Source organism: Cucumis melo, chromosome 6 (assembly GCF_025177605.1).
Source record: "Cucumis melo cultivar AY chromosome 6, USDA_Cmelo_AY_1.0, whole genome shotgun sequence".
In the NCBI taxonomy this organism is placed as follows: domain Eukaryota; kingdom Viridiplantae; phylum Streptophyta; class Magnoliopsida; order Cucurbitales; family Cucurbitaceae; genus Cucumis; species Cucumis melo.
Window position 1 is genome coordinate 22,734,511 of NC_066862.1, and position 24,447 is coordinate 22,758,957.

General features: G+C 32.5%; 1 protein-coding gene and 1 long non-coding RNA gene across 16 annotated transcripts; both read left to right on the forward strand.

Annotated features, from left to right (window-relative positions):
• Positions 1-6,573: 6,573 nt before the first annotated feature.
• On the forward strand, positions 6,574-13,998 carry LOC103491771 (transcription factor GTE8). Of its 15 annotated transcripts, none has more exons than XM_051086845.1 (12): positions 6,574-6,766; positions 6,885-6,977; positions 7,286-8,707; positions 8,795-8,849; positions 8,941-9,081; positions 9,376-9,446; positions 9,565-9,637; positions 12,205-12,282; positions 12,712-12,827; positions 12,943-13,009; positions 13,096-13,226; positions 13,307-13,998. In XM_051086845.1, exons 3-12 carry the CDS (start codon positions 7,454-7,456, stop codon positions 13,574-13,576), a joined length of 2,256 nt encoding a protein of 751 aa, XP_050942802.1. In that variant the 5' UTR covers positions 6,574-6,766; positions 6,885-6,977; positions 7,286-7,453; the 3' UTR covers positions 13,577-13,998. The 15 variants fall into 15 exon arrangements, with proteins under 15 accessions (XP_050942802.1, XP_050942803.1, XP_050942808.1 ...); XM_051086846.1 differs by having other exon boundaries at positions 7,315-8,707; XM_051086851.1 differs by having other exon boundaries at positions 7,315-8,707; positions 9,379-9,446.
• A 3,600-nt stretch (positions 13,999-17,598) lies between these two features.
• Positions 17,599-19,731, forward strand: LOC103491769 (uncharacterized). Its single transcript, XR_538130.3, has 3 exons — positions 17,599-18,910; positions 19,000-19,254; positions 19,331-19,731. It is a non-coding gene; the product is annotated as an uncharacterized LOC103491769 (long non-coding RNA).
• Positions 19,732-24,447: the final 4,716 nt, after the last annotated feature.

The window sequence follows — 24,447 nt, forward strand, 5'->3', positions numbered from 1 at the left end:
TTCCTTTTTCTTTTTCGCTTTTCCATCGTCTTTCTATTTTTCCTCTTATTTTCTTTCACTGCGATTTCTTTCTATCGTCTTTCTTCTTTTCCTTTTGTTTACGTCGTGTACAAAAAATAGCAAAATCTAAAGGATCGTGTATAAAGAATTTTGAAAAAAAAATCATCTAGATTGGAGTAACCAAATGTAAACTATAGTTTAAAAAATAAGAGATCGTGTATAAAGAATCATGAAAAAAAATCATTTAGATAAGAGTAGCCAAATGTAAACTATCGTGTAAAAAAATAAACAATCGTGTAAAAAAAATAAAAGATCGTGTATAAAGAATCTTGAAAAAAATCATTTAAATTGGAGTAGCCAAATGTTAACTATCGTGTAAAAAAGTAAACAATCATGTAAAAAATAAAAGATCGTATATAAAGAATCTTGAAAAAAAATCATTTAGATTGAAGTAGCCAAATGTAAACGATCGTGTAAAAAAGTAAACGATCGTGTAAAAAAAAATAAAAGATTGTTTATAAAGAATTTTGAAAAAAAAATCATTTAGATTGGAGTAGCCAAATGTAAGCGATGGTTTAAAAAAATGTAAACGATTGTGTAAAAAAAATAAAAGATCGTGTATAAAGAATCTTGAAAAAGAATCATTTGGATTGGGTAGCCAAATGTAAACTATTGTGTAAAAAAAGTAAACGGTCGTGTAAAAAAATTTAGACGATCGTATACCAAAAGAATTAAAAAAATCGTGTACCAAATTTTGAAAAAAAAAAATCATTTAGATTTAGGTCCCCAAATGTAAACGATCAAATCTAAACGATTGTGTAACCAAATTTAAACGTAACCAAATTAAACAGTCGTGTAACAAAATTGAACAATGAATTGAAAAAATAAATTGTAACTATATCTAAACGATCACGTATAAATTGTAGCCATATATAAACGATCGCAAATATATTACGTCCGCGTTATTAATGGCGTGGTTGACGGGACATTTTTAGTATTTAAATTGTGAGTCTCTAGGCTTTTTCCGTTTTTGGAATTGGATTACATACTGTAAATGTTTTGCCGCTTTTTTATATTTTTGAAAAGATCCCTTAAAAAAAGTGGTTATTGACGCTTTATTAATGAAAATGAATACTATAATATTAAATCCAATAAACTAAGATCTCAAGATTATCTAGTGTGGAGTTGAACTTTATGCAGAGATATAAACATGGATCAATTTCAAGTATATAGCTTAAAACAATCTATTGCATACGAATAAGGAGAGACACCTTATTCTAGAGACACTATGGAGTCGGTCCGCTTTGTGTTACTGCAAACGTTGTGATCCTAAATCGTTCATGTAGATATATGGAATTGGGGTATCATATGTAAAGAGTTCACATAAGATTGAAACCGTAAATAGTCACTTTTATGTTATAACCTTGTTTAAAATTGACTATTTTATTTATTGATGACCTAGGTAACTTAATCTTAATTCTGAGCTAACTATGAACTCTTGTTCCGTTCACATGGGATTATCCTTAGATCTGTATAGGTGAGGGCAGCTCATAAGCTTTAGTCGAATAAGCCTCCCATTTGAGAGATAAGATCGGGTGGATAGCTAAGGGACTTAGGGTACAAGGCAGAATTCACTCTTAAAGTCGGTAAATAGGTTATTTCGTTATTAATTAAATCCAAGTCTTAAACAAAAGGTCTCGCCCTCTTATTAGCCTGAGAGGGATTCAATTTATAGGTTGGATCTTAAACCAATTGTTTATTAGAGGGGTCAATGGGACTTAAGGAACAAGATGTAATCTTGGGGTAAAATGATGTTTTGACCTAGCCAAGATTACAAACAACCTGTGAAAAATTAACTTACCAATCATGGTTATATCAGATGGACACAAATATATCTATAGTGAGGGAAGTGCAACTATGATATTTTAGTGGAATGACTCATGAGTTAACGAATTTTGATTAGCTCAGTCTAAAAGGGTCTAGATAGTTAATTTCAGATTGGTAAAGCCCGTGATCTATAGGGTCAATAGGTTCCCCTGCAAGCTCATATGGAATAAACTTAGAATAGTATGTTGGATTAGTTCGAATAGTTCAAATTAGTAAAGGGGAGAAAAATCGACAAGTATATATGGTATAACTATCAATTGTCTTTTAAGAGATAAAACTTTATGTTCAAATGTGGTTTGAATATCAATAATATGAATGTGGATTCATATTCGGAAGCTCGAAAAATGAAGGAAATGGTCAAAGTTGTAAAAAATCTCAGAGTTGACTATTGACCATGAAAAGTCCAATTTTGATCAGCTTTATATTCAAATTTAATTTGAATTTGAGAAATATGAATGCGGATTCAAGCTCGGGAGGTCAAAATTAGAGAAGACAGACAAAATGGTAAAAAGTCAAATTGTTGACTTTTGGTTTGAAAAGTTAAAATTTGACTTTGACTAAAAATGTGAAAAGACTATTTTGCCCTTTGACTAAAATTAGTGAAAAAAATCAAATGTTTTGTTGAATAATCCCACTAACTCTTAGTGGGATAAGTGGTCACATAGGATATAAACACCAAGTTCACTAATGGTTAGTGGGGAATGTGAGGTGGTCAGCTTTTATGAACTAATTACAGGCATATTTGCATGTAATTAGTTTATAAATAGAGGACTTTCCAAATGTTAGAAAAACTTTGTCATTTTGATATTTTTACTTTCTAAAAAATTTCACCAAATAAATTACTCTCCCAACTCTCGACCCTAAGTCCAACCTCCCATTTCTATCTCTCACTCTCTAACAAATCCTTCACTCATCAGGTCTCACAATCCGATTCTAAGTCCGAAAAATAGCGGGTCAACATTGGTGATGACCCAATATATATTCGTGTGGATATTACATAAATTTCGGGAGCTACAAAGATATGCGTTATCTAAACCTTAGTCTTGATTTAATTAAGGAATTCTTATGCATGTTAATTTTAATTAGATTAGATATAATTAGAGTATTATTGATTCAAATTTCCGCTGCGCGTGTCTAAAATTCCATCACATTAAACATGTTGTATAATAACCATAAATCACATAAAACAAGTTTAGAATTGATTTTGAGTTCGGTATTTTAAATTTGGACATTGCGAGATATTTCTGAGATACAAAAACAATAGCTAAAAGTTCCTAAAACTTGGATAAAATAACCATAAATCACATAAACACAAGTGTATAATTGATTTGAGATTTGACATTTGAAAATTGGGAGTTGCAAGATGCTTGCGAGATAAAAAAAAATAGTAGGTTAAAAACTCCATCAAACATGTCGTAAAATTACCCTAAATCACTTAAAACAAGTATATAATTGATTTGGAGTTGGGTATTTTAAATTTGGACATTGCCAGATTCTTGTGAGATGTGTACTAGAGACAAAAGCAATAGTTAAAAACTTTTAAAACTTGTATAGGTGCATCCTAAATCACATAAAAGAAGTATATGATTGATCTGAGAATGGACATTTGAAGTTTAGAAGTTGCGATTTGTTTGCGAGATTTCTATGAGATAAAAAAACTAACAAAAACTTGCTTAATATGTATTAAACAACCCTAATCACTTACAACAATTATTAAATTGATTTGAGTTATACATTTACGGTTTAAACATTTCACTTAGAGAACATTAAAGACAGAGGATTATCTATAACAAAAAAAAAAGAAAAAAAATATAAACGCTTTCCAAAATAGCAAGAGAACTTGTTCAAGAGTGACTAAGAAATGGCAAGAGAGGTTGAGAGAAAAAGAAGTTAGAGAGAAATTAGAGAAAATGAGAGAAAATGTCGGAAAGGAAAGTTTTTTTTTTTAATGTGTTTTTTTAGGGAAAAAGAAAGAGAAAAATTTTCATGTAAGGGTATTTTGAACTTCTCATACCTCAATTTTGTCCTAAAACTCAATTTAAACAAAAAAAAAAAAAATCCTAAAAACCTATAATCCTTTAAAATTTGTGTATTTTTTGTAATTTCCCGACAAACTTGTATACATAAATACTTTTGAGAAAGAGTTGTCAAATACATGAGTGTTTTTATTTTGAATTTTTTTTTAAATGAAAATGACTTTTTGGAAAATATTGTTTTTTCTAAATTAATCTAAAAGAGCAAGTACTTTTTTAAAACAGATAAGTACAAACTAGAGTTTGGGAGGCGGAAAGAAGTTATCAAGCATACCTATTAGATAGAGGATTTGGATGATCGATTATGTAATTTTTCTTTTGTAAGTGAATTTTGTCATTTGTTCGCATTATTGTATAATTCTTTTTGTATCATATAATTAGGGAAGGAATGTGGCTATGTATTACCTACTTTTTGTGCCAACTATGTAACATGACCACTAGTAAGGTCATTAAGTACTATTAAATTTATTTTGTTTCAATGAACCTAATATAATTTTGTTCACCTTAGCTATAAACTAGAAACATCATATGCACAAATTTGCAAGATGATTGCTATTTGCTTAAATTATTTTTTCTTTTGAAATGCATGCAAATCTTAAACAAAATTTCCCAAAATTCCAAAAACTACATGTGTGCTTATAAAACACACTAAAGTGCAATCCATGTTTTTTTTTTCTTTTTTTTTTTTAATTAAAAAGAGGTAGAATTATTTGCTAGAAAAGTTTCTAAACAAAAATAATCACAGTAAACACAGATTATTTGTGTCAGACAAAAATACATCTTATACTTTGGAGATATAGACTCAATTAGCATTCCAAATACAAAAGTTTTAACTTAAAAAAAATAAAAAGGAAAAATGTCCTTTTCGATCTCTTGATTTTGGATTTAGTTTCTACTTTATTCACTTCTTTCAAAATGTTACATTTAGTCTTTTATGTTTTGATTTTGCTTTCAATTTAGTTTTTAACTATCAAAATATTATAATTTACTATTAAGATTTGAGTTTTGTTTTCATTTTATCTTTAAATTTAGAGATTTTATATTAACCTCGATTTTCATTAAATTTTCTCTTACAAATATTGATGCTCGTACTTATTACTTAAGTGATGAAAATGAGTTATAATTCATTTAATAATTTCAAATGCTTTAAGAGTGAAAATGAAAAATAAGTAATTAGCAAAAATCTAAAGTTAAAAATGTAAATATTAGAATCTAGGAACCAAATTCAGACAAAATTCAAATACTAATAGTGAAATTATAATATTTGAAACCTAGGAACAAAATGAAACCAAACTCAAAACTTAAAAACCAATTGTGTAACATTTTGAAACCTAGTGATTAAATAAAAATTAGACCCAAAACTGAAGAACAAAAAATGTATTTTTTCATAAGAAAAACCAATTTGCATCTCAAATACAAACATTTAAAACTCCACTAGCATATAAATTCCACTAACATATAAATTCAAATCAACACTCTAAACAATCCTAAGTTTTTTTTCGAAAGAAAAGAAAAAAAAATAATGTACACCGTGGTATTTTCTTACACAAAAATAATTATTTTTGTTTGACCAATTTTGAAAAGAAATTGTCATCAATTTCAAATATATTAACTTCATTAGGACATTTAAAAGTTTAGATTTAAATTAAATTTGGATATTTAAGGACATATTTAAAAATAGTAAAATATTAAAAGGATGTACAAACAAAAGCTTAAATACTTTATATTTTGCTATTTATAAATAATTTCAATATTTTACTATGCTTGGCAATTTTTCTATTCAAAATACTATGAATTATAATAGAGTAAAATTTACATTATAAAACTAAAACGATATTTTAACCCCAATATCAATACAATGCATCTTTTGCTTTTTTTTTCTCATGAAGCCAAAGTTGTGATAGGGTAATCTTATGCATTTGAAAAATTTATTTTGTTGAATACCAAATAACAAATTTTAAATCTCTCAAATCATATCTTATACGCAAATTGATAGGGATATTATTGTTGTTAGAAGTAACACAAACACATTTGTGGATTCATGCATTAGGTCTCGTAGTATAACAATATATGCAGCAAATAAACGTCTCTAAAGTAGGCTTAAAGAGTTAGATGATTCCAAGAAGCGGACTAACAATCATAAGCCTCAGGCAATACTTTTTCTTCAAACAAAATAGAAAAGAAAAAGATAAAAACAAAACAACAGAGTGAGTGAAATTTGATAAGTTATTAGAATGGATGGAAAATTTTGTTAGTGAATAGGGTTGGGCAGAACGAGTAAGAGTAAGAGTAAGAGGGAGGAGGTGTGGTTGAAGAGGTTATATAAGTAGGGTATGAAGCATGTAGTGTGAAAACATCACCAATCACAGATTTAGGATTGTATGTATGTCAATCAAAAAAGTAGTAGTAGTAGTAGTAGTATGTCACATTTTTCAATTCCGTATTCAATTTCCATTTATTCAATCAATCATATTCCCACCCTCACTTACTTACTTTTCTCACCAACTGGGAAGCCAACAGTTAAAAAAAAACCCTCCCCCTCCCAATAGGATCCACATCCAACGGCTATAATCACCCAATCTACCTACCAGTGTCTTCGATCTCAGCCGTCCAATTCCCTCAACCCCGTATGAAAAAATCCCGGGTATTGCTATAGTAGAGGGGACTAGAGAGTGAGAGAAGGATTCTTACTTTCTCTCTCTTCTCTCTATCTCTCTTCTCTCTAGGTCTTCGACGCGCTTCTCTTCCGTCTTCCTTCTTCCTTCTTCCATCTTCCATCAAATCTTCCATCTTCCAATTTCCACTTCGATTTCCGTTCTTTTGCTCCAACTTCTCAGGGATTCAAGGTTCCGATGTTCTGTTTATCACTCTCTCTTTGTGTTTGAAGTTCAATTTCAAGTTCTCGGCTTCAGTGGCGGCTTCTGATCTACCTTCTTCGATTCGGTTTTTTTCTTCGTTCTTCAGTTGTTGTGGGATTTTGCTTTTGATTCAACTCAGTGCGTGAGGTTTTCTTCCGTGGAGCTCTTGGGATTTACTGGAAAGTTTGTCAAGCTACTGGTAATTCATCTAGGGCTGTGGTCTGCTTTTTCAGTTTTGGTATTTTCCTTTTAAGATTGGCCGTTTGTAGATGGTCAAATTTGGGGTTTTTTTTCGTACTTGGTTTATTTGTAAAGAGAAGAGTATTGGGTTGTGATCTGCTGTTTTCTCCTTTCGTAATTTGTACTATTGACTTGCAGTAGTTCTTTTAGAATTGAAAAAAGGGAAGAAATTGGCGTGATTTGTTTATATGCTTTCCCTTATTCTTTTATTGTCTTTTGTGGTTTTATTCGTAAGTTTATGAACGAAAGTGTTGCTATTGAGTCCAGCTGAGCGGTGAAGAACATTTTCGCTCTAGGTGTTTACACTTTCTTCAGGGTTTACGTGTTTGCAGTGGAGGTTTATGATCACGTCCGTGTTCAGCTAGTGACTCTATTCTTGAAGAAGCGGAATTGATCCAGGGCGCTAGTGAAGCAGCCAGCTTCTGGTTTGCATAAATGGATATGAGGACAGAAAAGAATATTACATACCCGGAGAGATACTATGGAAATAGTTCCTATCGCACTGCTGGTGAATCAGAGGGTTCCGGCAGCTCGGGAAGAATTGACCCTGAGATTGCTGCCTCGGAAGTGTCTAGCACTCCGATGAGGAGATGTGTCAGTTTTAGTTCTGATAACCGTGAAGGTTTGCGAGTTCCAACGCAAGTCCTTCCCTTGACTAGCCTGTTGCAGTCTGAGAGGAAGGACTTGGTTTACAGGCTGAGAAAAGAACTTCAACAGATTCAGACCCTCAGAAAGAAAGTAGAATTGCTTAGAACACATAGTTTTACAGTTTCATCTTCAAGTGATATTCTTAGCTGTAGCAATGTACGCAATGGGCTGTCAGCTGAATGTATTAAAAATACCTCAAATCCAACTTCAGGGCAACGAAAGAAATCTAATGTTCCAAGCCATAAGAAAGGACAAGGATCCAGTCGGGTTGCTTCAGATAAAGTTGGATCTGCTGCACAAGCATCTGTTTCCAACACCTCAAACGCTACTTCAGCAATTTTGATGAAACAGTGTGAACAACTACTGAAAAGAGTAATGTCACACCAGTATGCCTGGGTATTTAACACCCCTGTTGATGTAGTAAAGTTAAATCTCCCCGATTATTTCACAATTATCAAACACCCCATGGATTTGGGAACGGTGAAATCTAAGTTATCTTCTGGAGCGTATTCAAGTCCATTGGATTTTCTTGCTGATGTGAGGCTTACTTTCTCTAATGCAATGACTTACAATCCACCTGGCAATGATGTGCACGTTATGGCTGATGTTCTCAATTCATATTTTGATATGAGATGGAAGGCTATTGAGAAGAAACTGCCAAAAACGGATGGTCATGCATTGGCAGCTAAATCTAGATCTCGAGAAGATGTTGATACGGTTAAACACGTGCCTCTAAAAAAGATGAAAGTTGCTTCTAGGTCCCAAGAAGTAACACCCATACCCTCCAAGCGTGTAATGACGGATGAAGAAAAGCTTAGTCTGGGGAGAGAGCTGGAGTCACTGTTAGGAGAAATGCCCTTGCATATAATTGATTTCTTGAGAGAGCAAAGCTCTGGTGGAAGGGAATGCGGAGAAGATGAATTTGAGATTGATATTGATGATCTCAGTGATGATACACTTTTCAAATTACGGAAGCTACTAGATGATCATTTTCAGGAGAAACAAAAGAATAATGCTAGTGCTGAACCGTGTGTGATTGAGGTATTAATAACAATTCAACATTTGTGTTCTATTGTAATCTTTTTGTTTATTTGACTGCCTTTGTTTTAAGTAATTTATTACTTTCAGTTGCAGATGTTGAATGACTCTGGAGTAAGCAACTCATCAATGCAACCATCTAAAGGTCTTAACCCCACCTTGATTTCATAATGAATACTAGCGACATGATTTTCCTGTAGTTTTTTTACTTCATTTTCTTCCCATTGCAATATTAGGGAGTGGGCCAGTTGATGAGGATTTAAATGGTGGTGGAAATGAAGCTCCTGTTTCCAGTTGTGCTCCTATGGAAATAGAGAGAAGTGCTATGGATGCTATCCATAGGAACAGAAAATGCACGAGCTCAAGAAATTCAAAGGGTTGGTCGAATTTCCTTTTCTATCTTTATTGGTACCTCCGTCGTGGCATGTTGTAATCACCATTTTGCAAGATATCATCTTTTAGCAGTAATACTTACCTAATATAGCTACGTTGAAGCCCAAAAATACTTGTCAAATATAGCTTCTAACACCACTAAAAGAGTTCTATAATAATAGGTATTACAACCAAAAGATCCATATGTTGCATGTGTTGGTAAATAAGTAGAGTATCATTGTTTAATTTGCAATTTTTTGTCACTGACCCACTTTTTTGACAATCTTGTTTATTATCAGCAGATTCTGATTCTTCCTGTTCTGAAAATGACTCTGATTGTGATAAAGCTCCAAGTCAAGTACACGAGCAGGTATTATATTGATTATTAGGGTCAATTGGTTGGTCTCTGACCAATTTGCATTCTGGCGTTGCTTGTATTGTTTAATGGATGTGTGGGTGTTTGATTTTTCTCTTTGGACTATCGACAGGTTCCAGAAACCATTGGCTCAGAAGGTCCAATAATTGAAACTACAACCTCAGACGAACCATTTGAAAGGAATCGTGGGTGCTCTTATCCTTTCTTCATATCTTATAAAGAAATTGGATTATGCGATACTTATATATAATCTTCATGAATTGATAATTCCTTACTTGTTGGAAAAGTTTTGAACATCAGGTCTTGGTTCTTTCTCTAGACGCTGGCGAGGAATGCCATTTTTAAAAAATTTAGAATGCGGACATGGTAAAGATACAGATGTTAAATATAGATTTATAGGTTAAAAACATTTTGCTAAGTAATAATTTAGGCACTAGAGGTTGTCTCAATTTAGTTCCAAACTTTAGTATATAACAATATAATTCTTATACTTCAACTTTAACAATTAATCCACATGGTTATAAATATTATTAAGATTCAATGAGATTTCTTACTTACGTAAATTTGATTAGAGACTAAATGTATTTATCAAGACAAAGGACAAAGTTGGCACCTTGATGGGGGTTTTCACGGTGTGATTAAATTGTTACAAAATTTTAAAATACAAGGATTTAACTATTTTATACATAAGGTTATATATGGACTAAATTCTTTCCAATTTAAAAGTATTAAAACAAACATTTACGGACTAAAGATATGGATTAAAATTGTTACCCTAACGAATATTTAGGGACTGAAGTTGCTTTAACCTTTAAAAATACATATATCTTTCTCGTAGGAAAAAATATAATGTGGTTCTTGTAGTATGGGTTGGGAAGCTTTTTGGTATCGTCCTTTTAACCTTTGAGGTTTGGGAAAGTGGTTTATGTGGTTCTTCCATTAGTATTAATGGAAAGACGGTGGTCTTTCTTTTAAAATACTGTCGGTTTTTAATTTTAAAAAATATTTACTATTTGTATTTGTTTCTTTTCTCAATCCCTCCCCTTGCATCCACGTCGGCTGCCTCCTTTTTTTTTGTTTGTTTGTTTATTATTTGCATCTCTTGTTATTTCCTCTTCTCGTTTTCTTTTTCTCCTTTCCCTTCTTCCTCCTTTCTCTCCCCTTTTCCATTTCTTCGCACATTTAGTGAAAAAGCCCGATTGTGGGGATTTCAAATTGAAATGAAGGGATTTTCTCCCTTTGTCTCAGACTGAGAGGGGGGGACGGGGGCAGACGGGCAGAGGGAGAAAGAAGAAGAAATAGAGGGAAGAAATTGTCGAATCAAATGGACGGTTACATAAATTATTAAGCTAATATAATATTGCCTACTCAGCTAGTATAGTCAGACATTTAACTCTACATATTTTTCCATTGGTCATCTATATGTCAAAAGAGCTTAGTGATAATTTTCTAACCATTTACTGTGTTGATTGTGGTATGCATGGATCAGCGAAAGAGGATTTCTTTGATTGCTTTACAATCTCTTGTTCTTTAGATTAGATGAGATATTTTAATAGGCACAATTATTGTCGGTAGGTGGATTTGTTTTTGTTTAATCTATCAAAAAATCTAATCACATATAGGAGAAAGCTTGTATTAGCTGTTCCTTTTTGTGGGTACACGATTTGTTAATAGATCTCAATGGATATCCTTAGAATAATTATTTTTTCTTGACATAGTTTGATAATTTTTGTATCAATGCTATAAATTATAATGGGCATTGGGCATTACTAATTAGTACTTGATTTACTTTTTTTTTTTGTTTGTTAACATGTCCCAAAATGCGTTAAGACACTTGTTAAACATGATAGACATGTTCTAGATTCTAGTTAAACAAATTGCATACGAGTTTGACACTTATTAAGGGCATGTCAATCACTTTTCAGACACATCAAGCGTGCCTTTGTTGAGATATTAACTTATATCCTTTGAGTTCTCTTCACAAACAAATGAAATATGGTTGAGCATTTATCACATGTCATGATAACAGTCTAGGTGCAAGTTTGTCTGGACAATCACGAATTTATAAAAAAAAGATGTTTTTTCAATTAGGAAGTTGAAAAGTGGTATAAATTTATCTATATTGGAATAAAACATTTTACCATAAATGTTTGGTCTCTTGCTTTTTTGGATTTTTTTTTTGGTATGTTGTATGTATATGTGTGTATATATATTATTCATTTTTCAATGATAGCTTGATTTCTTACTAAATAGGAAAAAAAAAATTCAAAACAAGTTTTTAGCACAAGAATTGTTGAAATGTATTAAGAAAAAAATATATACTTTAGAATTATATATAATCAGGAATTCGTGTTCATGCTGTGTCTTTGTATTAGATATCTTTTGGAAGAGAACGTAGCCATGTTTGATTTGTGCTTCTTAGGATCTGATTGAAATCCCTCTCCCGACAAATTCTTGCTTGGGTTTTCTCTTGTTTTGGATTATTAAACAAATATGTGTTCTCCAAACGATGGCTAGTAAAAAGAAGCAAACTGGCTTTAGTTGGCCTCTCTATTGATTCATGTTGTGTTTACCATATAAGTTAAATCTTAGTTGTTGTCTCTAAATAATTCATTAATTCTCTTAATACCAATCTTCTGAATACTTGTTGTATATATATATATATATAAAATATTTTATACTCTTATTAGGCATAGCAATGACTAATGAAGCATTTGCTTTGTAACTTATGCTATTTAATGGCTTACTACAGAATCTGAAGGTGGCTACGAACAACCTGAGCAGACTTCCAGCAAGCCTAGTTCTACCGAGTCTGATTGCAATCAAGATGGTGAGTTGAAGTTTGTGTTCGGTGTGGCTTTTGAAAAAACTACTAAGTGGAATTATTTTTCCTGTAAACACTTCTAGAGGAATTGCTAATTTAGAACGTGTTTAGTATAACATTTAAGGAAAATTGATATTGAAATCCCTTTACAAGAAGAAACACTTGAGTTTTCCTCAACCAAAAAGTGGCTTTATAGTTATTAATTAATCATTTCCTACCAAAAAAAAAAAAAAAAAACAAAATATACCCGCCCGCACAATTGAGATTGGCCAAATCACTTCTGAATGTAGTGCAACCAAAGTTACTGAAAGCCCTTTTAAGCACAATGTGAACAATACATTATTAAAGAGTTGTTTTATTGAAAAGTATGGCATGCATAACCTACTGTAAGAGTGAATTTTTACTTTTCAGTTAATTCTTTGATAAAAAATGTAGGTAACTACACTGCATCTGAGAAGCCGGTCTCACCTGAGAGGCTTTACCGGGCTGCTCTGCTAAAAAATCGATTTGCTGACACAATTTTAAGAGCCAAAGAAAAGACGATGACACAGGTGGGTTCAAAATATGAGCTACTTGTTTAGCATCCTACTACTTTTAATAGATATTGCAATGAGAGATGCGAGTTTTGATCTGGATGGTGTGCATTTTGATCTGGACTGAGATCAGGGTGACAAGGGTGATCCCGAGAAGTTGAGGCGGGAGAGGGAGGAACTGGAGCTGGAGCAGAGGAAAGGTAATTGGATAGACTTGTCAATTTGATTGACTTTAGTTTTAATGTAATATTTTGCCTTGTTAAAATTCTCTGTTTATGTAATGCAGAAAAAGCACGATTGCAAGCAGAAGCAAAGGCTGCACAAGATGCACAAAGACGAGCTGAAGCAGAAGCTGCAGCAGAGGCTAAACGTAAGAGGGAACTTGATAGAGAAGCAGCACGACAAGCATTGCTCCAGGTAAATTACAATCAATCCAAGTTCAGAGCAGTCACCCTAAACTTCCAAGTTTTTTGCTAATTACTTGTTTATAATGCCAGATTGAGAAAACCGTTATAATAGATGAGAACTCCCAATTTCTTGAAGACTTGGAGATGCTAAGAACGGCTCCTGCGGAGCAGTTGCCAAGCTCTGGGGATGAAACAAGCCCCGATCACTCGCAAGACGGCCTGGGCAGTTTCAAATTTGTAGGGAGCAATCCATTAGAACAACTTGGATTATTCATTAAAGCAGATGAAGAGGATGAGGAAATCGAGCCAAATTTTGTGTCAAACTCTATAAAAGATGTAGAAGAAGGTGAAATTGATTAGGGGGATAAAATAGCGTGTGATGTTGAATTAAATGATAGAATTGATCAAGGCAATGAATAGAATTTATCCATCCTTTTTAAAGTGAAGAAATTGCTGTTCCTCTTAGTCGTTCTGATCATTAATTAAATTTATTTAGATAAACATAGGATAGAAGAAGAGAGCAGGTTTTATTAATAGAAGCATCATTTTGAATGGCTTCTGGTTTGGTTGGTTAGTTGGTTTGGGGGTTTGGCTTTTGCTTGTGGATTTGCATATTAATTTAGTGTAGTTTAGTTTAGTTTTAGTTTTAGTTTGTGAAAGTGTTCCCCCTTCACCTCCTTCCCTTTCGTTCCTTTTATGTACTTGTCTGTGTACATTGATACTTCAAACAATACAATATGGGTCTCTCGAAACAGGATTTAGTACAAACCTTTTTCTTTTAATCTTCTTTTCTTCCTTTTTGGCTCTTGATTGTGTATTTTATTAGTGGCAGTAGTCTTATTCATTTGCATGTTTTAGCAGATTAATTAACTCCAATAATTTAAATGACATGAATTAGATGACTTCTAGATTAGGTTATTTCATTTCTATCTTGTCCTATTTTAATTTAATATTTGATTTCAAATGTAAATTGTAATCTAATCTAGGGGTTATCTACTATCATTTGCTATATCTTTTATGTTATGTGTTTAAATAGAATGTTAAATTTTCAGCTAATCTATATCTTTTACTATTTCATGTGTCATTCATAATTTCGAAGGCAGACTCATAAAGAAACTTGCAATTAGGTGGGGAAGAATGGACCTAAGATTGGGGAGTCACCCTCTGGAAGCCTTTGCTCTCCCATACTATTATTTTCCCTTAACAAAGTATAAAAGAAAACTAAAAATGAATATGAATTAAAGATATTTAAAGAAATTATTTTCTTGAGAAAGAATTAAAAAAAGTTTATTTGATCTTTCTTAATTCTCTCTCCCCACTCTATCAGCTACACATATTTCTTCTCCATTTTTCTCCAATCTCTTTGTCTCTCACTCTCTTTCCACTCAACTTTTCTCCACTGTCTACCATCCTCATTTCTCTCTCCACTCTTCTCTTCTCAATCTCGCTCTCACATCCTCCTTTCTTACCTCTACAAAATAATCATTTTCTCTTTCGCCCACACAAATGACAATTCTTCTTTTTCCTAAAGAAAAAGAAAAAAAAAAAAAACTCAAAGGGGTTGGAAGAGAGAAATTCTTCAGCGAGAGAGGGTTAAAAATCCTTCAACGAGAGAGGATTTAAATTCTTCAATGCGAATGGTACCAAAAAGGTGTGAATCTCTCCCTTCAACTCTCTCTTTAGTTTATTTTAGGGTTGATAAAAAAAAAAATAGCAAAATTAGATGTTTATTTTGGATAAATGATAATTTTATTTTTAAATTATCAAAATAACAAAACAGATAATTTTTAAATAATAAATGAGAAAAAAATGCAATAAATGCCCCTACCTAATTGACAAGTGTGTTTTCTAAATACAATTGTAACATAGTCCAAAAATATTCTATAATTAATACAAACTACGCATCCACACTTGAATATTCTAATTTTCTCCCAAAAAAGAAAATAAACCATCTTCTGCATGCAACCACTTTACATGCCATTCATTAGTTGGAGTTTGAAATCCGTATCATATATCACATTTGCAACATTCACATCTTCTACAATATATCCCATTATGCATCTCCTTCTTCACTTTTGAAAACACTAGAATTTCTTTGTGCCATCTCCTTTCCTTCATATCTTTGTTCCTTCAAATCTTCGATTAGCATCTCCGTTGTCTCAAATCTTCGTTTGTGCCGCCATCTTCGTCTTTCCTTCGTTTCGGTTGACTATTAAGATCGCTTTCCACCATTTCCTTTTGGCCTCCGTTTAGGTATGCAAACGTTTGTATTCAACCGTTCGTTTCCTTTTGTTTCCCTTCAACATAATCCGCTTCAAATTCAACATTCAATTTTTAGGTTTGCTATATTATTTCAAGTCTTCAAATCTTCAATCTTTACGCTTTTCATCTTCAGGTTCGCTTCACCGTTTTCGATACCATCAATCTTCAATCTTCTATTCGTTTTCAAATCGATGAGTTATTCTTTTTTCTTCTTTGGATTTGTCCCCTATTCTCACATTTTCTACAGGTAGATAAAAAATATCCCGTTCTCAAATTTTCTTCTTAAGATTTGTCCCGTGTTCTAACATTCTCTGCATCTGTTTTCAATGTTCTTCTTGACCTGTGTTCTTCTATTTTGAAAATATAGTACTGACTTTTTTTTTTACGTAAATGTTAAATTTATAGATACAGTTGAACGGATATTTTATAATTTATTTGTTTATTTTAATCTTCCTAAAAGAAAGGGCATAAAATATGAACAGATATGCTCTTTATTTTAGGAAGATTAAGTGGGATTTGTTGTGTACTTATGAATATATATTATTCTTATAAATTTTAGAGAATATAAAGATGAAAAAGAGGAGGGAGAGGTCAGAACAAGAACAAGTGACCGGTTAAGAGCTGTGGGGATCACTGGTTCCAAGAAACAATTGCAAATTGGAATTCAAACTCTGTCGAGTTCTTCTGACGAGGTACTAATCTATGCTTTTAAGAATTATCAAAAGTTGTAGATGTTTATAGCTTTTTCTATGCCTATCAGAAAACAGAAAATATAAGGGGAGAGGGATCGGGGAGCAAGCGGGAGAGTCCAGGAACTTCAAAAAAGAGGGGGAGGACTGAACCACCAAAAGAAGACGTCATTGTATAGAAGAAACAAAGGATAAAAAGCTTGGTAAACTGCAGATTGATTTTCCAATGAGTTGTGGTCTGTTAGGTTTCAACAAAGCTTATTTATGTTGTTGCCTGTGTAGGTTTCAAGAAGGCGAGTTTACAGAAGGAAAGAAACAAAAAGAGATTGAAGGAAAGGTGTGTGTTCCCCTTTGTTGTACTTGAATTATGTATTATATAAATTGATTATAACTTTGACAAACAGGAAGATACTGAAAGCGAAAGCGAATAGGAGTAACAAGTAGAAGAAGATGAAGAAGTAGAAGAAGATGAACAACAAGAAGAAGATAAACAAGTAGAAGAAGAACACGATGAAGAAGGAAAAGGTAAGACAGTAGTAGATGAAGGTTCGAGTTCATCAACGAGTGAACAAGATCAAAAACCAATGGATACTAAGAAGAGAAAAAAGGCTGGGGAAAAGGGAAAGAAAGTAAGCACATAATTTGATAAAATGTATTGGCTATAAATTTTGGTTTTATAAAATAGGTGAAGGCTATTAAAAATGAACAAAAGACAAGAGAAGATCGAAGGAGGATGAGAAAAGCACCAATGAAATCGAAAAATCTGAGGTATGTATTATGGTACTTATGTTGTATGTGATTCATTCAGATACTCTGTATTTGTGTATTGTGAATGTAACTCTTGTTCTGAATGTAACTCATGTTTTGAATGTAAATTATGGTATTGTGAATGTAACTCATGTTATGTTTTTGAACGTATGTTTTGAATTCCATAAGTCACCATAAGTGGAGTTTGTATGTTTAGTGTATTTGCATGTATGTGGTGCAATTAATTACACTGTATTTGTGAATTGTGAACGTAAATAATGTTCTAAATGTGTGGTACGTTATTATATGTTGAGTGTATTTGTATGTTGAGTGTATATGAATTCCCGAAGGGAACATATGTATTATGAACGTATGTGGAGTTTATGTACTTTGTATGTTTAATGTAACTCATGTTATGTTTTTTAATGTATGTTTTGAAGTCAACACTGTACATTTGAATTCTCATGTATGTGGTACAGTTAATTAAACTGTATTTGTTTATTATGTATGTAAATCATGTTCTGTTACATTGAATGTATTGACAGTGTATTCAATTATAATATAGATTGTCTGAGATTCATTTGTGGTAGTTACAATATCTTTGTTTAATATATCTTTATTGTTAATCAATTGAAAATGATAGATATATGTGTGGTTACTGATAATTTTTTTCAAATCAATGTTAGGACTTGATCTACTTAATGTGCTATGAGAGGAGAAACGAACCTTTAAAGACCAATCTACACACTAAGAGCATGGTAGTAGATAAAATTAAAGAAAATCTTAGAGATAGCTAGGCTGATTAATAGGTTTAGGTAGGGGATATTTGGGCACTTTCTAAACTTCTCCATAACAAACCAATCCTCCCAACTATTGTTGTACCTTATTCAGCGAATGTGCAAACCCAAATCGACTAGTCAGCTTCAATTTCTAATAGGAGGGAGAGATCTAAAGTTTGGGTTGAGAGAATTTGCCCTTATAATCGGCCTAAAATGCCATGAGATTTCTGATCTTAACCAGGAGGATATAAAGGGGGTGGGCGGCTAAAAGGAGTATATTTTGAAAACCTTAAAACTGTGATGAGGCAGTACTTGAACTTTATGTTCAACATAAGTACTGCTGGCACCGATGATGATAGAATAAAAATGCTGTACTTTCTCAAGAGTTTTTTGATCCCTAGGCAAGAATGTCTAAGTATAGAGTGGATCACATCATTATGGTAGATGATGATGAACTATTTGATGGGTACCCATGTGGTAGAGTTACTTTTGAACTCTTAGTAGAGTTCATGAATAGGGTCATTTGTAGTAAGGGGCAAACAAGGATTTCGATGGGGGGGGGGGGGAGGGGATTTATTTTCCCCATTCTTGTTTGGGCTTATGAGGTAATCCCAACATTGAGTACCCTGCCTAACTTCTTTGCAACAAGGATTTCAAATGAAGTCCCTAGGATTATAAATTGAACAGCTGACACACAATCCAAATGGAAAGATTTAAAAGATAAGGTATTCGATTCGCCAATGGTATGTAAATCTTGTAATTTGTAGGAGTTTTGATATTCATAACAGTTTTAATATTTATAAAGTATTTTATTCCTTTTTGAAACAACTTGAAGTGTCCCCCATGCTCGCCACACCAATTGAAGTGAGAATGCCATACTTTGCACCATTCCTTGAGACAGAAAAAGATATACTCAAAGAAGCAGAAGATGAGCTTTGAAAGACCTAAAATTTTGACCGCGTAGACCATGTTTTGCTGAATAGAGGCATGCCCTCTACAAGTGGGATTGATGACCTGATGAGAATGTAGAAAAGATTGAGAAGAGCTAAAAGAGGATGGAGACAAGTATGGAAGGTATTCTTGATTTTCTTAAATCTGTAGAATTGAAAATGAATACTTGGTTTGAAGAACTAAGGAAGAAGATGAATGGAATAATAGAAGCAATAAGAAGCCAACAATCTAGTTCTTTGGTTGCCCAATACACCAATGAATTTATGGTAAGCATGTTATGTAGACTTCAATAATTTGTGTGCATGTAACAAAATCTTAACAAATACACTGTATCTGGTATGTATTTGTTATGAAGGGAGCAAAGGCGTTTGAAGAGCACCATGACAAGGTGGAGGAGGACCAAGTAGAAGATGACGTTGAAGATTTGAACTTGGATTCAAGCAATCCAACGATGCTTGGAAAAAGGGATGACGATAAAGACAAAGATGAAAAAGGGCTCATGGATGAAAGTTGAACACAAACTTCCAGAGGGCAAGATGGTGGGCAACCTAAAATGACAAAATCAGGCACACTATCAACAACTAGAGATGGAGATCGTTCGCTGTATAAGGTAAAGAAAAAAATTAAACTGTTGAAACTGTGTATAATACATATTATAAACTAACATATGTACATAAGTGTAATAGGCCACAAAGGAAACCGAGGAGGAGATAAACAGGCTAATACGATCAATCGATGAAAATGTTATATATGACAAAATCAAGAAAAAAGAAGACAGAAGAAAAATGGTATAGTTGTGGATGTGTGTATGTTTCTTAATTAAATGACTATTAGTTTAAGGACATATGTATATCAAATACATTGAATTTGTACCTCTAACTGTGTGGAGTAGGTTGACCATATTAGGAAGTGTGTGACAATCGATGATATGTATATTTCTTTGGGTTATTTACAAGTTGGCACTGTTTGCTGTAATGAATGATGGTCATTACAGAGTATTTGAAACTATGGCTGCGAGAGATGTGTATTTGAAACTATGCCTGCGAGAGATGTGTTACTGTGATTCATTTATATGTATTTGAATGGTTTGTTGCTATGTATTTGAAACTTTGTCTGATTGTTATTATTAATGGTTTGTAACTTCGGAGAAGTTGCTATATGAATTCTAGAGACTGAATGATTTCTATTAGTTTTAAGAAGGGCAGATGTTGATGACAGTGTATTTGTAATTTTGTCTAAGTAAAAATAGGTTGCTGTGATTCATTTATCATTATGAATATCATTGAATGAATGAATTAGTATAATACTAAATGAATGGATGCATAAGATTTTAATGAATGTGTTGCTTTGATCAGAGTCTGTTTATTATCATGAATGGTTTGTAAGTTCAGGGTGTTTAGTTTCTCAAAGCAAGAAGTTTGGATAACAATTACATGGTATTGGAAACTCTGGCTACATGAGATGTGTTGTTGTGATTCATTTATTATTATTAATATTACTGAATGAATGGATTGGTATAATATTGAATGAATAGATGCGTGATATTTGATTAGTATAATACTGAATGAATGGATGACTATTATATTTAAAAAGTTTAGATCGAAATTACAGGGTATTTGACCTCTGATTGCGTGAGATAGGTTGGTGTGATCATAAATTATTGTTTCTGATCATAAGAAGTGTAGTTTCGATCAAGTATAGCTCTAACCATAAATTATAGGGTATTTGAAACTGTGACCAAGTGAAAAAGGGTTACTGTGATCAGTGGTGACATGTATTTTTGCTGTTGTTGTTATCGTGCGTGATTGTTATAATGGACGTCTATTAGTTTTACGTGTGTATCACGATTACAGGGTAATTAAAATTTGGCTTATAAGAATGTGAATGGCTGTATTTGTGGTTTGACTACCTATTCCTTATAAGGATGTGAATGATTGTATATGAATGATATATTTTCTTATAGTACTATTAACTAATGCCTTAGAAATATTAAAGAATGCACAGGGTCATTGTTCATTGAATTCAACCCCAAGAATGTTGAAGAATGTGCAACCATCATTTGGAAAAATTAAAGATAAACCATATATGGCCAAGGTAATAACATACTTAATATGAATCTGGGTTCAAAATTTCGAAAATGGTAATAACATACTTAATATAAACTCTTGTTTGCCAATAACTTGTAGATTAAAGGAAAAATGCCAAGTAAGGATAGACTTTCAAATATCAAGGAAAAAAAATCCACTAACGGGGGTTATTCTAAAACACGTAAGCATATCTCATAATTTATACGTAAGTTATAACTTATTATCCTATTAATGGACTTCTTTTTTTTTTTTTTAGTTGAACACCACAAAGGAAGGATCGATAAATATGGCAGAAGACGGGGAACATAGAATGAAAAGATCAAATGCTAAACAGTATAGAGAGGTCACGCCAGTTTCAACTGGAATATAGATAGATGATTTAAGAGGAAAAGTAGCTCCATCAAACAAAGATAAAGAGAATTCATCCCCAGAATGGTCATCCTTTGATTTGCATCTAAGTCAGGCTTGATAGATTCATTTTAAACTTTTTTGTTAGGAGTCTACAATTTATGGAAATATTTATTGTTTTATTGGATTAATTACATTAAATCTATGTAATTTTTGTTCAACTAAAATATTTGTTTTTAGGTATATGAAATTTATCAATTTATTTGTAAAGTGACTCCCAAATTCAGGCTTATAAGTTGTAAATTAAGTAAATTGAAATACATTGTATTTGGATACTGATGTTTATATGAAGGCAATATAATAATACAACTTATATGTATAATTTATAGTTGCGATAATCAACATCATATAACCTGCCTATTCAAAATAACCAATATAGTATATTTACCAAAAACTATACATGTCAAATACGATTAGAAACTATACATAATGTATCTTGCCCCTATGCGGTAATATATGTCATTACTTTCATATTAGGACAACCTCAATGTATCTAGTTTGAAAATAACTATACTTGAATTTAAAACGGGTCAATACAATATAATGTATTTACTCAACATACCTAAGTCACTGTAAAATATAAGAAATACTTTGTATTTCAATGAACAAAAGATCAAATCTTATTTGAACGAATCATTCAACCCACAAGATAACAAATACAACTATGAATATAGACAATTTGAAAGGAAATATAAAGTACTTACAACTTTAAATTATTAAATATGAAAATTACTAAAACAATAACTTAACGTTGAAGGGGTTCTTTACAAGACCTACAATTGTGACCTTTTTGACCACACCTGCTGCATCGAACAATTGCTTTTTTCTCTAAAAATGAAGTAAACCTCTTCTTTTTTGGTCTTCTAGCTGGATGTTTAACCTGCGGTGGAAGTATTTCATCATTGCCACCTTGGTGCATATTCCTAATTTGGTCTACACTACCAATAGGATGTGTTCCCTTCTTGTACAAATGTAGAACTTATCAGTGTACAAATGTAGATTAAGATTCCTTGTGGACAATGCAATACATGCATGTGAATAAGGGATCAGATCAAGGTCCCATTGATGACATGAGCATGTGCGATCTAAAATGTTGACGACAAATTGTTCCTTACGATGGTCGACTTCAAATTCATGTTGGTCTACAGGATATATATGTCAAAACAATACAAAAAATGTCATTTACAAAAAAGTGAATACCTACTTATTGCATTTATTTTTCAAATATTAAATAACGTACATTCATTGAGCAAGTTTCCCTTAAAGATTCCTGAATCATATTTTCCGCATATATTGAAAGTTGCGTGCGTTGGAAACTCCATTTGGTATGACGTTCGTATAACCATTTTTGGACCAAACTACAAATTGATTTTAGAAGTCCAATTACGGACAATTCTCGCTGTTCTTTCAAAGTAGAATTCATACTTTCAGAGATGTTGGTTGTAATAACCTGATATCTTTTTCTCCTAAAACATGCCGTAGCCTACCTGTGTCTTCCAACAGCTTCTAACTCATGCGTAATTAATGGAGATAGTTGTTCGAGCTGTCTCATGTAGTACTCAAATTCCAATGCTGTATAAGCTCTGACACATTTATTGAACGAGTCCTCCATGGAAAGTGATTTATGGTTTTTTTTCAAGTTCTTCAACAAATGGAATGCACATAATCCATGTTCAGCTACTTCGAAATCGACATTAAACCCATTTTCTATAATTTTGTGAGCATCAAACATAGTTACCATTTCATTATGTTCCCCAAAAACGGCCTTAAGATTTTGAAAAAAACCATGCCCATGACAAATCATTCTTTGAATCAACAACAGCAAAAGCTAGTGGCAAAATTTAAAAATTGCCATCAATAGTACAAGCAAAAATGATCATACCAAGATATTTGTTCTTCTTGGCTGCACCATCAACTGAAATAACTAGTACACAATAATTCCATGCATCAATTGAAACATCTAATGCCATGAAATAGAATTTAAACCAACCTACATCATCTGCTTCTTCAGCCGTATATGTACCTAAACATAGTTAAATAAAACAATTTAGAATTACAGTGTATTTCTAAATTAATTGTGTGTTATTTGTTAAAATACAATGTATTTATAGTTTTTATACCTGGGTTGTTTCGGATCAATGCATCTGAAAATGCAGATAGCATGGCATACGAGTCCTCCGGAGTACCCTTAATGGAATTGAAAGCAATTTCACGTCTTCTCCAGGTTTTATCATAGCTTACGTTCACTCCGTGGTGAATCTTCATATAATTTATAACATCCAAAGGACGACATGGAGACTTCATTTTAAATATTGATTTCGTACACTTAGAAACAATCCAAGATGTTGCTTGTCTGCGATCATTCTTCACGATGTCAATAGAACATTGATGTGTATCCGTGAATTTATGAACAATCCAACTATTACTTTTTTGAATACTGAAGCACGTAGATACCAAGGGGAAGACGAATCTTTAGATGTACGATTAGACCTAACAGTAACTAGTTCAAAGCTATTATTCAAAGCAAGCATATAAATAACTTTCTTCAAAACTGATTTTTTCCTAAACATTGACCAAACTCTAATGGATATACCAGTATGAGACGATTCAAATGCATCAAGGTCAATAATTCCATTTTCATTACGTGAGTCTTTAGTTCTAGGTAATTTACTACTCAAATACGGGTATTTCCAATATCAGTAGCAGATATAGTGTCAACGACAACAAGTAAATCATTATCGGGGAATTTCGACATGACTAACATAATCCAAGACACATCCTTATCATCAACAATCCGAATGAGGTTAGAATTGTTGCAACTATTCCAGTAAACGGTCAACCGAGAGACATAAAGTTCTGAAGTTGGAAAAAGTCTACGTTGGATGCAATTTACAAATTCTTGAAACGACGATGAAACTGGAACATATACATCAAGGACGCGATAGTCAATATATCGAGATGATTCAATCCATCTACCATCCAATACAGTTTTCACTCATTGTAAAGCCATTTAAAAAAATTCAAAAGGAACACATTTATTGAGTAGTCTAAAAACTGTTAGATTCTATATATGAGCGATGTATATGAAATTAAATTATTGTTTCATATATTATACAAACTAAATATAGGGACTCCATGAGTTCAATAATGGTTATCTATTTTTCTTTTTACCCTGCTATGCTTTTTTTGTAGCTCTTGGGTTTTAGTTTGATGTAGCGGTCGGGTATTAAGAAGATATGGTAGACTAGGGCGAAGGAAGAAGATGTATATGACATAATCTTAGGAATGCAAAATTAATGATTTTTCAT